This window comes from Podarcis gaigeae, assembly GCF_964106915.1.
Source record: "Podarcis gaigeae genome assembly, chromosome: 13".
NCBI lineage: Eukaryota > Metazoa > Chordata > Lepidosauria > Squamata > Lacertidae > Podarcis > Podarcis gaigeae.
The window spans coordinates 20,882,874-20,898,482 of NC_139689.1; the positions used below are offsets into that span (position 1 = coordinate 20,882,874).

Here is a 15,609-nt window from a genome sequence, read left to right on the forward strand (position 1 = left end):
TCCAGGCGCAGGCCAACGCTCTTGCCTCATGAACAAATGGGTAAGGAAATGGAAAGGCTTAGGTGATGTTATAGGTGATGGAAAAAGTCCCCCTTCCCCCCTCTGCCACTGTGTGCACTGAGGATCAGGTTAGCAGAAAATGCACTCAAAAACTGTTGTAACAACCTTCAGGCTTTTGAATCCGTCCCTTTCTCCCCCTCACCCCCCAGCCTTGGCATTCAAAGACAGGGCAGCTTTGACTGTCTAGGGGCACCCATTTCACACACAAAATTTGTCTGGCTGCCTCGTTAGCTTTGGGAAATGATTTGCTGTTAGTCAGGATGACCTAGCTGGTGCAGGATGAGGGTGTCTTGAACCTTAGCACAGGAGTTGTGCCTGTCTGGGTCACTCACACCAAAGTCCATCTGCCCAGCAGGGATTTCTTTGAGTCTGCATTTTTTAAAGATAACACACCTGAGCTGCACTGCCCAGACTAGTGACTTTGATAAGAATTAGGGATGGGCAAATTGGTGCATTTCATTTTCTCTCTTTTTCTCCCCAGTCCTAAATCCAGTTCTGCACATTTCTGAAACAGTTTGTGTGTGTGTGTTTAATCAGTCCTTATAAAAATTAATGATAATTTTTGGCTTAATTTTTCCTAATATGCACATGGTTGTAAGATTGTCCTCCCCCCACCAATAAACACATTTTTGCAAAGTGTTTTGAAACTTATTTTCACTAATATGTGCATTTTTACACACACTTTCCCCTGCTATATGCATTTTTGAAAAACGTAATACTTGGCTGAAGAACTGCATAATGTTTTTATTTTATTTTTTAAGAGCAAATTTTGAAGGCAGGCTGCATTTCTGTTTTGGTATTGTTTTGGAAAGCGCAGAACCATTAAGTCCACCTTTAAATGCAAACTCTACCACCCCAATCAGAATGCGTTTATCCCCTCCCTCTTGAATTCATCTGATTCTTGGCTCGAAGATACACGTCAGTACCCCAAAATGCATGTTTTAGAGGAGAATCCATCTATTTCCCCTAAAGCAGGCAGGATCACACTGTCTGCTTCAGAGCTGTGTGGTGGGCTTGGGATCCCCGTTTTCCTAAATGATTCCACCTCCTTGCCACCATCAGCTCTGCCTGTTTGATTTATTTTCCCATAAGCCCAATTGGCGTCATTGTCCACAAGGAGCAGGGAAGGCAAGCAAAGACAGGCTGCTACGCTTTCGCCTCGCTCGTGCCCCTGCTTGCAAGTGAGTAGACAGCTACAGCAGGCAAAAGGATCAGGGCCACGGAGAGGAGCTGGGGAGACCCTGCCGGGGTGTGGGCCTTGGGAGATGGCCCCCAAATCCCAATCCCAGGTTCCGGGGGGCAGGGGAGAAGGTCCTTGAGGCACCAGCATATAGAGGACACATATTCCTGGTTATTATGAGGTCATCATTAATGAAAGGAACAGTGCTGAAGAATGAATGTGCTTCCTGAAAGTTCCCTTTAAGAGGCCACGAGAGAGCAATGCAATAAAACTTGCATGAAATACACAGACAGCCTCATTGCATCTCCCTGATGAAATGCAGATTACCCGACGTCACACCTAGATTAAAATTTAGTAGAGCTACCAGGGGCAGTGTAGTGTGTGTGTGTGTGTGTGTGTGTGTGTGTGAAATAAAGTTGCTTTGGGGGCACATGTGGCTCATTGGCCACCTCTGATCCAACTCCTCCTCCTGACTCATGAATCAAACCCATCTAAAGTGATCCGGCTGAAATATTAGCCTGGCCATTTCTCAAAGACTCCCAGGGCTGACAATGTCATGTGTTCCTAAGCCATCATTTCCAGTGAGCTGCTACCACCCTTAGAGTATGGATGCTCATCTTGGAATGTCCTACCTGAACCTCATCCTTTTGGACTTACTTCCCACTCAAGGGAGCATTCATAGGCTTGGTCCTCAAAAGACCTGCCTCCCAAGTTGCAGGCTGCAAAGTGAAGGGGGCTTGGGACGATTTGGTGGGATGAGGCGGAAGTCACAGCCAAAGCCAGAGGCTCTCCAAGCAGCTGTTGGCTGTTGGCAGATGTCACTTCCTAAACACCCACCCAAAGTCCCCAGAATGATGTTCATAGAATCATAGAATCATAGAAGAGTTGGAAGAGACCACAAGGGCCATCGAGTCCAACCCCCTGCCAATCAGGAAACACCATCAGAGCACTCCTGACATATGGTTGTCAAGCCTCTGCTTAAAGAAGGAGACTCCACCACACTCCTTGGCAGCAAATTCCACTGTCGAACAGCTCTTACTGTCAGGATGTTCTGTAATGTTCTGTAATGACACCGGTAGGAGCTTCCAGGAACGAATGATGGTCACCAGTGGAAGGTGTCATTCCGCCCCTCGAAAAAGGAGCTCCCCTTAAGCTGACGCTACGCCCTCAAGTAACATAGAAATTTTGGAAGGGGAACCACAAGGCCACGGTGACGAATTTCCTCCCAACTTTGGGACCAGTTTACTTGCAGGATCACCTCACCCCATACCGGGCCCGCTAAACCACATTGATCTGCAGAACTGGCACTGCTATAAGTGCTACTTAATACTTGCTTCATGCCTGTAAGAAACTGAACATTTTGTGTGGCCCCACTACACTTTGGAACTCGCTGTTGACATTGGGCTGGTGACTTCACTGTGCTCTTTTCAGCAGCTGCTTAAAAACAATTTTGTTTGGGCACGTCTGTAGAATGCTGAACTGTTTTCATCTTCTTCTTTTCTAAGCTACTGTTGATTTTCATCACCTTTTGAAATATTTTAATACCTGTTTTAACAACAGCTTTCAATGTTTTATTTTCTATTGCTGAAAACCTTGTGGAGGGTTGTTTCTTTTTTACAACCAAGTAGTATATAATTTTCTTAAACAAATAAAATAAAAACCCACCTAACCCCGCCCTTAAATTGATGGAGGGAGGGCTAATTGCCCTCCTCCCCTTCCATCAGTCCAAATTTGAGTTGAAAGTTATGATAATGTTTGGCTTAATTCTGCACCGGGCTGAATCCAGCCTAATTCTGTGGGTAGCTGTTTCTGACTAAGGACACTTCTACACCAGGGATTTAAATGCAGAATTCCCACTCTTTGCCCTGCAAAAAAGTGAGGGAAAGTTGGCATGGTGGAAGATGGCAGTACTTGATGAGGCATGGAAAGTGGTTTTAGCTGTCAGTAGGAGAACAAGGAATGGGCAGGTCTAAAAACCCTCAGCCTGGATGCACCATTGCAGTGAGATCTTGTGACCCCCATCCTAGACCCTGCCTTTGTAACAGACATTTTATAAAAGGATTATATACAGTGTGGCTGGAGAACCTTGAAGCCAGGGGCCAAATGTGGCCCTCCTGACTTTTCTATCTGGCTCTCTGGATTCTCTCAAGTCCTCACTGTCTCGCTGGCCAAGCATCACACCTCAAGAGTTTTTGCCTGGTCAGAATGTGCCCCTGAACTCTGATCATGCCTCTTGCTTGTCTAGACGGAGGGTAGACGGGTCACTTGAGTGTGTGTAGAAACTGGCCTACTGTGCAAAGGCAATATTTGCATGTGTTGCTCCACCCACACCTGTCTCTGGCCCCGCCCACCATATGGCCCTTGGAAGGTTGCCCAGAAGGGAATGTGGCCCTCAAGCAGAAAAGAGTTTCACATCCCTGATGTGCAGGGACCTACCCAGTCCTTAAAAACATCCAAATGCAATCTGAATTCTGCAGGATGAAAAGCCAGATTTTGCCACCCAAATGGATTGTGAAAAATAAACCCTTTAGAATATATTTTGGATAATTAAGACTGATTCCAAATTCATCTCTGCTGCCATAAGGTCTAGAAACCTTTGGATCTTAGGCAAGTCAATTGAACAACTTGGGAGTTTTCCTAAAAAAAATATGGCAGCCCTAGTTATAGAATTTCCCTATTAGAAACATGCTTTATAAATGCTTCTGATGTCCCCAGGCATCCACATTTGGGAGAAGGACGTTCCATTGCATCTGCACAGTTATCCATCTCAGCCAAACACGTCAAGAGCCACAGAATATATGTGAGTAAATATATTTATACATAGGGAGAGAGAGGCAAGAGAGATCTCCACGTAGCCACTTATAACTCTGGTGAATATTTTATGAAGTTCTGCTATGACGGTGCATATTTCGAACTGGAACTCATGCCAGTTATGTAAAGCAATTTTGCTATGGCCGCCAACCTTCGCTCCCCTCTCCAAGGTGGGCTGGGAATTTTAATTTATTATTATTTCCCCTGCTTGGCTTAACTTTTTTTTTTTAAGAAAGCAACCATCCTCTAGTGGCATCCATCAGGACCTTGCGTGACCTCTCTGAGCCCTGGAGAGCTTTGGTTTGACAGAAACCTGGGAGGAGGAGGAGGAGGAGGAGGAGGAGGAGGAGGAGGAGGATTGGTGAAATGGCAAGCCCCATTGCCCCTTCCTTGTTGAAAAGTTTGCTTCCTCAGTTGGGCCTATGCCAGGTATCTAGACCCTACTGATCCCTAAATTAGGGTTGTGTTGAGCCATGGTGGGTCTGGTTGCCCCGAGCCTTGAGGATCCACAGCTCATCTTGCTCAACTCCTGAAGGATTCATCGCTTGCTCTCCTTTCCACCAGCTCCATTTCCCCACCCTAGAGAACCTGGCAACCTCTCCGAACTCAACCCCCGGTAGGCTTAAGGAGATAATATGGGTTTGATACATTCATAATCGCCACTGCTCTCTCCCGCCCACCTCCTATCTGACTGTTTTTAAGCCATTCAGGGGCTCCTCTCCTCTCTATTATTTCCCCTGTGCTGGTGGAGGAGAGATCAAATTTAATCAAGGGGAAAAAGAACACGGAGCATTCAGCCCGGCAAAATAAATAAATAAACCTAGATACATTGGGGAGTTGTGTGCGTTGTGGGGTTGGCAGGGGAGATTACCGCACGGGGGGAGTGGGGTGGGCAGATGAATGGATGAAGGTTAAAAATAGAAAATTGTTTCCCTCCCCTTGTTTTTATTGCATTCACCTCTTTCTCCACCCCCCCCCCCACCACTCCCTGCTTTCCTGATGACCCAACACACAATGGTTAGTAAGAGTTAAGTGTTAAGTGGTGACATGGTAAAGCCAAAAGTGCCAGAGAGGGAGGAGAGAGGGTGGTTTTTTTAATGCAATTGGTAAGGCCAAAGCAATAACAACAAAAATTTGTTTTGCACATGTGGTTCAAGCAAACAAGCAGAACAGGATGATGCAAAAGACACCCAAATGCCCAGGTTTGCAGCAGAGAGAGAGAGAGAGAGAGAGAGAGAGAGAGAGAGAGAGACTCCATCTGGCTAAAAGCAAGGGAAGAGAGTTTTAAAAATAAACTGGATGGAAGGTGGATTGGTGGAGAAGGAGGGGTGACTACGGCTGCAGTGGAGATGATGTACGTGCAGGACAAAAGTTGCGAGGAAAAGGAAGAGGTATGTTGAGGGAGAGAGCTTGTGGAAGAGTGTCAGAAAAGATAATAAGGCTGAGCACACACCATACATTCAAAGCACACTTAAAACACACTTGCCCCACCCAAAGAATCCTGAAGTTTACTCCTTGTGGAGCTACAATTCCTAGGACCCTTAACATGCTACAGTTCCCAGGATTTATGGGGAGGGGGAGAGAGAGAACTGCACTTTAAACATATGGTGTGTCTACAGCTGGAAAGTGGGCCTGTGACAATAGGGTGTGACCCTCAAGACTGTATGTGACATATTCTCTTCACCCCCCATGTTATCCTCACAACAGTCCTGCAAAGTAGGTTTGACCTGAGAGGTGGCCATTGGCCTGAGATTACCCAGCAAGCCTCCTGGCTGAGTGTGGGTTTGAAGCCTAAGCCTCTCCACGGGCTTTAGCCATTATGCCGCACTTCCTATCCTGACCGTGAACAAGAGAATTTGCACTAGATCATATTGCTGGGACGAGGGAGCCATGGTGACAGAGAGGGAGCACAAGGGGTTGTTGCAATAGGCTGCATTAGTGCAAATGCAAGGGCACTCTTGTGAGCATACGTGCGCACAGGGATGTGAGCCCACAGCATCTGGGTCTGCATATGGGGCTATGAGTGTACAAGGAGTGAGCATTCCCACTTCAGATCTGAACCATTGGCACTCCACACACACACCCCAAGGACATTTATTAATAAGCTCATGAAGTAGACATACACAGAATGTTGTTTGTGGTTAAAGCTAAACTGGAGCTTTCGTCTTCCCAACATTGCATTAAACTTCCTTCCAACGTTGAAAATCTTGTTCACAGACACACACACACTGCAAACCTTACCTGTTTAACTGCCCTAAAGTCCTCCCAGCGAACTTCCTTAATTCTTCTGTCCGAATCTCCATGGCTTCTGGCTTCTTCTGCTAAGAGAAAGAGGCAGGGTCCCCCCGGGCTATGTCCCAGTATCACCTTTGGCGACACGAAGGTTAAAAATAAATTAAAGACTCCACCAAAACATCGCGGAGGCTTCTTTGGGGAGGGCGCGAGGTCACTGCTGGTGCGGTAGATGGATAGATAATAGGATCTCTCTATTTGTCCGTTTCCCCTTTCTTCTTTCCTTCTCTCGTTCTCTGTCCTCTCTTCTCCTTCCTTCTCTCTCTCTCTTTCTTCTTTCCCCCTCTTACTCCCTCTTCCTGCAGCGCAAATCCTTTTCTTTTACCCCCCCCCCCTCTCTCTTATGGCACCACGATCTCAACTTGAGGAACGGTGCGTGGGGATGCAACCATCACCGGCTCTGCCTGCCTGGCCCCGTGCCCGTTCCGCCACCGACACGGGCTTGAAGCGTCATTGGGGCAGCGTTTGCCCACATGCACTAATGCCCGTGCCCTGCGTGGGACGCTGCAGAGGCATCCGATCTCTCTCTCTCTCTCTCTCTCTCTTTCACACGCACACCTAGACAACTCCTCCCTCTCCGCAGGCAAGATTTCCACCAGCCTGGCTCGGGTCCGCCTTTCGCTCCCGGCCCCGAGAGGGTCTGCCAGGGGAGGCGCGGTGCTGCTCCGGGCCGGCGGAGAACTTTGAGCGTCCCAGAGAACTGGGCGGCGCCCGGAGAGGGGATTTCAGCACCGCGGACAGCGACGCGCGCGGAGAGCGCAGGACTCCGGCGCGGGATTAAGGGACTCAATCTACGCGTGTGTGAGTGTGAGCGAGCGAGCGAGTGTGTGTGAGAGGGGGGGGGGGGATCTAGATAAGAGATTAGAGAGGTGTGGGGGATGGATAGGCGGACAGATAAAGAGTGCGCGGACAGAGAGCTTTATTGGGAGGAAAGCAGAGGTCGAGAGGAGGAAGGTCTGGGCAGAAGAGAGGGAGAGAAAGAATGCACGAAAGAAAAAGAATAAAAGAAAGAACGGAAACTAGGAAAAGAGAGAGGAGGAGGAGGAGGACAAATGTATCGACCCGTTCTTATTTTTAGGGCTGGGAAGAGAAATACATTCTAATGAGGACGGACGGACGTCTGCAGGAAAAAATAATAATAATGACACAATAAATACGAACGAGGGCTTTGCGTCTCTCTCTAGAGAAAGCGGAGCGAGCAACGCGAGAGCGTGTGCGAGCGAGCGAGTTCGCCGCAAGTCCCGGGCGCGTCCCAAGAGGAAGGCAGGCAAACAGCTCCGTCATTAATCTTTCAAAAGTACTTAACTAAGCAGAGGCAGGAGGAAGCTGGGAAGGGCTTAGGGAGCGGAGCAACTGCAGACCCAGCAGGTCAAACAGACAGCGGCGCGGAGGTGCCTCTTTGCTGGCAGAGGCAAAGGGATGCTGCTGCTCTTCCCGAGACCTCAGACGCGCCCGGGGCTGGGAGATCAGTTGGGGGCGGGGGGGGGGAGAGAGAGAGAGGTCTCCTGAGAAACTGCTCAGTCGAACACCTGCAGACCTGGGAATGGATTCCGCTCGTTCCCACGATACAGCCCAGCAGCACCCGATTACTCGGGCACTCCAGGGTGTGTTGCGTAACAAGAGGGGCGGGGAGGTGCTGCTGACCCATAGCTTTTCTGCTTTTCTGCAAGGCGACCGTTCCTCTAACTCCGCGCGGGGCCTCTCCCAACATTTTAAGCTGGTACTCGGGGTTTCTAAGGAATTGTGTTGGACTCTGGAGACGATGGAATTGGCTCCCGCAAAGAGGCAGTGACGGCCACCAAGCTGGGTGGCTTTGAAAGAGGATCAGTCAAATTCGTGGAGATTAAGGATATCAGTGGCTACTAGCTCTGATGCTTATAAGTATCGTTTGCTTAGGGTTGCACTATTTCAAAAAGTAAAAAACAGGACACCCCGAAAGTTGTTGAGCTAAGACAAAACACAAAGTTGCTGAGCTTTTTTAAAAAACAAAACCCAAGAAACCATGATTTTTCGGTTCACTTCTCTAAGATCCAGGACAAAGCACTTTTTGGAAATTCCTGGACATCAATTCCGCCTTTGAACTTCCAGTAATGTCCGGGAAAAGTAAGACGTATGGTAGCCCTACGTTTGCTAGAAACGGCTGGATGGGAGAGGACTCTTGTGCTCAGGTGTCCTGCTTTGTGGGTTTCTCACAGGTATCAGGCTGGCTACTGTAAGAGCAGGATGCTGGACTAGATGGGTCTTTATCCTGATTCAGCAGGGATATTCTCAATGTTCTCCTGTTGTGAGCACATGATGATTTCATGAGTAGTAAGGGCACGAAGCAACCCATTCACAGGATCTTTCCGGGGAAAATGGCATGGCCAACCCCTTGTGACATGGGCTTCCAGTTGGCATGCACTTATGGGGTTGCTTCTGAGAGAGAGAGAGAGAGAGAGAGAGAGAGAACAACCCAACACTCCCTGGTTTGTGTGTTCACAATACTTTATACACTGTGCGGCCACTGTGTAAAAAACACAGTGGCCAACTGCAAAACAGAAAAGGGCTCCTGGACTTTAATTGACAGTATATTAGTAGGTGGAGCTTACATGACAAACGGCATCTGCTGAACATTGTCTCTGCAGCAAAATCCTGTATTAAAGGTTCAGGAGTCCTGTCCTCCACATTCTGGGCATTGCAATATGGGACTGATGTGTTTCACTTGAGTAATACTTTCCTTTTGTGCCATAGAGAGAAGTGTGCTTGTGTGGCTTCCTTTTGTCCTCACTGACATCAGCAGAAGCTGATGAGGGCTTTTTTGTTTGTTTGTTTTTTGGGTTAGGCAGATGCATATTTTATTGATTGGTTGAATGAGTGATGGGTCACATGTTTAGCCTTCTCTTCCACCAAGGAGCTCGGCATGGGATGCATTGGAGCTTAATTCCCAAAGTAGCCCACCAAGAGAACCTATGGCTAACCTGTGGTCCTTCCAATTCCCATCACCCCTGATGAGTGGCCATGCTGGCTAGGGCTGATGGGAGTTGTAGTCCAACCCCTGGAGAGCTACAGCTATGTCACCCCACATAGGCTGAGAGATAACAAGTGGTATAAGGCCCCCTCAGCCAGCTTCTTGGCAGGGGGTTAGAACTAAGTTGACTAGTTCAATGATGATTTGGGGGGGGGGCATTCTTCTTAATAAAATAAAAGAGTTCAGTGAAAAATGACTTTTTAAATACGTATGTGCATATTTTCAAGGGAATTATAAAAAAGAACTTCATATACCATTATGAAAAAACCTAAGAATTGCCTTTTTGAATTACACACACACTTTTACACAAATTATACATACTGCATATTATTACATTAGTGTAATAATGCACTTGTGCACACACAACACACACACACACACCCCAGCCACACTGTATAGAATTCAGGTTTTGGAGTTTATATAGAGCCTATAGTATAGTAAATATAATAGTAGCACAAAATAGGAGTCTGCTCCTTGGTTAATTGGGTATTGAATTAGAAATTTATTATGTGGATAAATATCCGAGGAGAACCCACACATTTTAGTGCTTATTTCTAAACCTTCTCCCTTAAACGCATCACAAAAGCCAACCTTACAAGGGGGATTTTCCTTTGCCTGCATCCCTGGGGTCCACAGGTTTTGTAAAATCAAAACACACACACACCCTTTGCAATTGTCCCATCACACCAGCAAAGCAAGCAGGAACTAGAGTTTTAGAGCAAAGGCGCTGACAATCCGGGCATTGAGACATGTCAGGCTAGGTAGGAAAAAAGACACTACAGGGGGAGACGTCTTTTCTGAGTTCTTCATGAGCCGGGGGGGAGGGGTTAAGGGGCGGGGGGGGGGTTGCTGAGAAGCAGGAGTCCTCAAACACACACACCCCACCCCGAAGGTCCTCCCCATCCCACCTTGCCATGCACAAAGCAGCTAAAAAGTGTGTGCTCTCAAGGACTTCCTAATGAGGTTTGTTCATAATTCTGATTGTGGGAGGCGGTGGAGGGTGGACCTAGGCCAAGCACAGGAAGCAGCAGGGGGAGGAAAGGAGGACTTGACGCAGCAAAATGTCAAGAATTCGACCTGCAAAGGTTTTTGTTTCCCTCTGGTTTGTCGGCTCAGGAACTTCTCTCTCAGAAAACCTGCTTGCCAGACCAGCTGCTGCTAATCAGATACACCTGCAGGGATGGCATCCAGCATTGGCATCCCTGGGCACCTGCTGAGGCTCCTCACCCCAGCAGGTGGCCCACAGCTGCTGACCTACTGCCCAGGGACCCTGGCTTCTCTTCTGCTGCTTCCAAGGTTTTAGTAGGGCTGCAGTGACGAGAGCAAGAAGGAGCAGGAGCAGCTTTGAGAGAAGGATCCTAGCACAGGTGTAGAGCATCTGCTTTGCATGCAGAAGGTCCCAGATTCAATCCTTAGCATCTCCAGGTAAGGCTGGGAACATTCCCCATTTGAAACCCTGGAGAGCCTCTGCCAGTCAGTGTAAGCAGAACTGAGCTAGATGGAGCAATGGTTTGACTCTGCATAAAGCTATATTGACAGTTTAGTCCATTTTCTTTCATTAAATTTATACACCACTTGGTTGTAACAACAATAAATGCTTCAAAGCATTTTACAGAAAATATATAAAACGGTACAGGCATACCTCAGAGATATTGTGGGTTTGGTTCCAGACCACCTGAGTGAATATTGCAATAAAGTGAGTCGCACAGAGCCTAGGACTTGCCGATCAGAAGGTTGGTGGTTCGAATCTCGGCGACGGGGTGAGCTCCCGTTGCTCGGTCCCTGCTCCTGCCAACCTAGCAGTTCGAAAGCACACCAGTGCAAGTAGATAAATAGATACCGCTCCGGCGGGAAGGTAAACGGCATTTCTGTGCGCTGCTCTGGCCACATGACCCGGAAGCTGTACGCCGGCTCCCTCGGCCTATAAAGCGAGATGAGCGCCGCAACCCCAGAGTCGGCCACAACTGGACGTAATGGTCAGGGGTCCCTTTACCTTTCAGTGCATATAAAAGTTATGTTTGCACTATACTGTAAAGCCAGGCCCTCCTGGCTGCAGGGGCAGGAAGCGAAAAACTTGGCTCCAGTCCTAGCCAGCTCCACTCCTGTGGCTAGAAGAGGGGCTTCCTTCCCCTGGAAGTGCCTGGGCTGCTTGAGGCTTGTATTCACGTCCTCAGAAGGAGCAATACAACCATCCTTCAGAATTCACACTGTCATAGTTCTCCAGCCAAGTGATGTGTACAGAAATTCATATGCTCTTGCAAAGTGTGCATATAAATGCGTATGCGAATGAAAGTAACATTAAAATGCACCACACCAGGGGAAGTTGCTTGCAAATATGTGCACGTTATTAAAAACTGTATACAAAAGAAAAAGTGTTTATTAGGAGAAATTCGCACTAAAATACTGGTGACTTTTCATGAGTATTAGTTTAACTAAAATCTGCGAATTGAAGAAATGTGGAGAACTGACTGTGAGATTGGGAATAATGAGAAGCAGAGAGAATCGAAACGGACAGCTTTGTCCATCCCTAGTGAGGACTCAGCCAATGAGTGGGGAGCTTTCCTTTGCTGAATATGCAAGTTCTCAGGTATCTCCTGCAGGTGTCAAGCCCCCTCCACACACACACACACACACACACACACACACACACACACACACAAAATGCCCTTTTGATGAAATCATTGGAAACATGGCAGAATATACAAAGGTATACACTGTCAGAAACAGCCGGACAAAGCAACGATTTAAAAATAACTCTTTAAATCAGTTGACAAGTGTAGTCCTGAGGCTAGCACTCTGATCCTCTACATGTGTACATGCTATACATTTAAAGCACATTCCCCCAAAGAACTACAATTCCTAGCATCCTTAAAAACTACAGTATTCTACAGGATTCTTTTTTGCGGGGAGCCATGTGCTTTAAATCTACTTTAAATGGTGTCTGCGCAAGTCCCACTGTGGCACTGGGGTCTCCCTTTCACTAAGGATTGCAGCTTACACTTTTGCAAACCAGGGCTTCAAGGAAGCCCAGCCGATCATCCTTCAACCCTGAGACGGGGGCTTCTGCTTTGGACTTGGAGGGCCCCGCCAGGGCCGGATTTAGGTTTGATGAGGCCCTAAGCTACTGAAGGGAAGCGGGTGGTGCTGTGGGTTAAACCACAGAGCCTAGGACTTGCCGATCAGAAGGTCGGCAGTTCGAATCCCCGCAACGGGGTGAGCTCCCGTTGCTCGGTCCCTGCTACTGCCAACCTAGCAGTTCAAAAGCAAGCAAGTGCAAGTAGATAAATAGGTACCACTCCGGCGGGAAGGTAAACGGCGTTTCCATGCGTTGCTCTGATTCACCAGAAGTGGCTTAGTCATCCTGGCCACATGACCCGGAAGCTGTATGCCGGCTCCCTCGGCCAATAAAGCGAGATGAGCTCCACAACTCCAGAGTCGGCCACGACTGGATCTAATGGTCAGGGGTCCCTTTACCTTTAAGCAACTGAAGGTAGTGGGGACCTTTATATGTCCAGCTGTCCTTTGTCAACAACAAATGGTCACTGTTTTTTGTGTTTAATATATGCTATATGGTAATTTATGGACCTAATAGGCATCTAAAGCCATTTGCACATGTTGTCATGCAACCAGTCCATGCAGAATGTAGGCACCCTCTATATAGAAATAAGCAAACCAGTGATATTTTAGGGAGCAGGGGAGCAGGCGGGGCCCATTACTTACATCACAGGAGCCTACACAACACAAAACACTGTTGCTGTATGTAGGTTTTATTTTATTTTTTTTTTTATCTTATATTTTGGAAATGTACACCCAGTGTGTTTTTTTCCTTTAATTTTTTTGGGGGCCCCCAAGAGAGTGGGACCCTAAACTATAGCTTGTTTAGCTTATATGTAAATCCGGCACTGGGCCCCGCAAACAGGCAGAGGCAAGAAGATGTCAGGATTGTCTGAGGCTGGCTCATCTCTCAGCCTCCACTAGGCTCTGGGGATAGGCCAGCTGTCAGCTGAGTCACAGACGGCTGGGGAGTTGGCTGCTCTGGATCAGGAGTGTGACTCTGGAAGGGAAGGAGGGAGGGAGGGAGGGAGGGAGGAAGGGAGGGGGGACCCAGCGGGACCCAGATGGCGCTGTGTGTCGGGATGAAGAAAGGGCTGATGTACGGGAAGGAGCCAGTAGCACTGAGGGCAAAGGGGAGATGAGTTGAAGACAGGAAGCTTCCTTACAGCAAGTCATGGCAACACAGGGAACTGCTTTATACTGACTCAGGCGTCTGGTCCATCTAGCTCAGTACAGTCTGGCCAGCAGTGAATTCTCAGGGTGTCTCTCAGACTTACCTGGAGATGCTGGGGTTTGAACCTGGGACCTTCTGAATGCAAAGCAGCTGCTCTACCACTGAGCTATGGCTCTTCCCATCCACTCTGGCTGGCTGCTGCTCCCCCATCACCTCTCCCCACTTGCAATACCGCAAGGCTTGCTGTGTGCTGGAAGAGAATAAAACCGCAACACAAACCCAGCCAGGTTTGTGGTCTGGCCAGGTTGCTCCTTTCAGTCTCTGCAATGAAGGTCCATAACCACATTCAAGACCAAAGAGCCTGATAGCAGGGGTGGGAAGCCTTTTTTCGGCCAGAGGGTCACATTCCCTTCCGGGCAACTTTTGAGGTCACATGATACTGGTGGGTGGAGCCAAACATGGGCGGAGCAAGGAATGTAAATTTTTATCTTTGTACGGTAGGCTAGTTTTGACACATGCTCCTCCAGGCAACCTAAGAGGCATTATCATGAGTTCCAACCAGGAAAACAGAATTGGGTTGTCCATCTGGGCCATAACAAGGTGTGGGCTGGGGAATGGAATGTTCTGAGGGCCATATAGAAAGGTCTGGAGAGCCACATCCAGCCTTCCAGGCCTGAGGTTCCCCACTCCTGCTTTCTGGGTGCAAAGGAAGCTATCTTACACCACATCAGGATAGTATTGTTATTTATGATTATTACTATTATTACAATTGATTCATTAATCTTCAAAAATAGGGTCTAAGACAATTTACACATGAGATAATTACCGTAAAAATTGTTAAAACTCAAAGGCAGTTCATCCAACTTGCCCAGTGTTTTCTAGTTCATCTGGAGTCTTAGGCCAAGGCCTTTCTCAGTGGTGGACCTTGGCATCTCAAATTTCAGTGGCTCTCTTTGCAACGCCAAAATTCGGCGTGTGCCCCTGCCTCTCACCTTCTGTTGGGCATCATAGTTGCAGCCCTGCAGAAGCTCCACATGCGGTGTGACAGAACCAGACACACTCTTCTAGATCGGCTGTTGTCTTTCCCATCACCTGGATCCTTGACCCTTTCTACTGGAAGACATGTGACCGAACCTCGGATTTCCTGCATGCGAAGCTAGACTACCACTAAGTTCTTATGGTCCCTCCCCTTGAAGATGTCTGGGTGGGAATCTAGGGACTCCTGGATTCTCCGGAAGATGAATAAATGATGCCTAAGTTAGTCTTTCATCCTCCATACACTGCTCTCAGGGGTGGACTTTGGTCTTTCCAATTTCAGGGGCCAAAATCCCCCTCCCAGCATCCCACCTTCCGTTCAGCTCAATTTGTGACGTCAGAGTTGAGCCACCCTATGGTGCCCCCTGGGCTTGGCACCCAGTGCGATGGAACAGGTTGCCCTGCCCTAAATCCACCTCTGCTACTGTGAGATAATTCCCACCATCCCTGACCCTTGGCCATGCTCACCGAGGCTGATGGGAGTTGTAGTTCACCCACATCTGGAGGGCCAAAGATCCTACAACCCCTGCACTAGCTGTGCAATCCTATGCATGTTGACTTTGGCATAAACCCCACCAGCTTCAACAGAGCTCGGTCCCAGGGAAATGGGTATATAGGACTGCAGCCTCAAACCTCTGTCTCTTTGAAATTAAAGAAAGTGTCCAGGGTACAAGAAGACGGCTGTTTCAACCATGCAGCAACATCTGGGAGATCCCCAGGGCCTTTGGGAGACAGAAGGCTCCACCAATCTGTGCCCTGAGCCCAGCATGGTCCTTAATGCAGTTTCCCTGCTGCTCTCCAAGCAGGACAGGAGGATGGAGGATGGTGGAAGGTGGTGTAAGCAGCGTGAACTCTATGGGAGAGGAAATGCCAGAGATGAACCACTGGCTGCATGAAGTACAGGCAGAGATGTACTTGAGCAAATTGACAGTACCCTGCTGTCTTCAGGGGCGGGGGGAAGGCAGGGGTGTCGATGAGCAGAGAATAGTTAAGCAG

General features: G+C 48.2%; 1 protein-coding gene across 1 annotated transcript in view; it reads right to left on the reverse strand.

Annotated features, from left to right (window-relative positions):
* Positions 1-7,174, reverse strand: part of SLC17A7 (solute carrier family 17 member 7) — a 58,264-nt gene extending 51,090 nt beyond the window's left edge. The window contains exon 1 of the mRNA XM_083707901.1: positions 6,293-7,174. Within this exon, the coding sequence (XP_083564027.1) occupies positions 6,293-6,354 (62 nt within the window). The 5' untranslated portion in view covers positions 6,355-7,174. The remainder of the gene's footprint in view (positions 1-6,292) is intronic.
* Between the last annotated feature and the right edge of the window lie 8,435 nt (positions 7,175-15,609).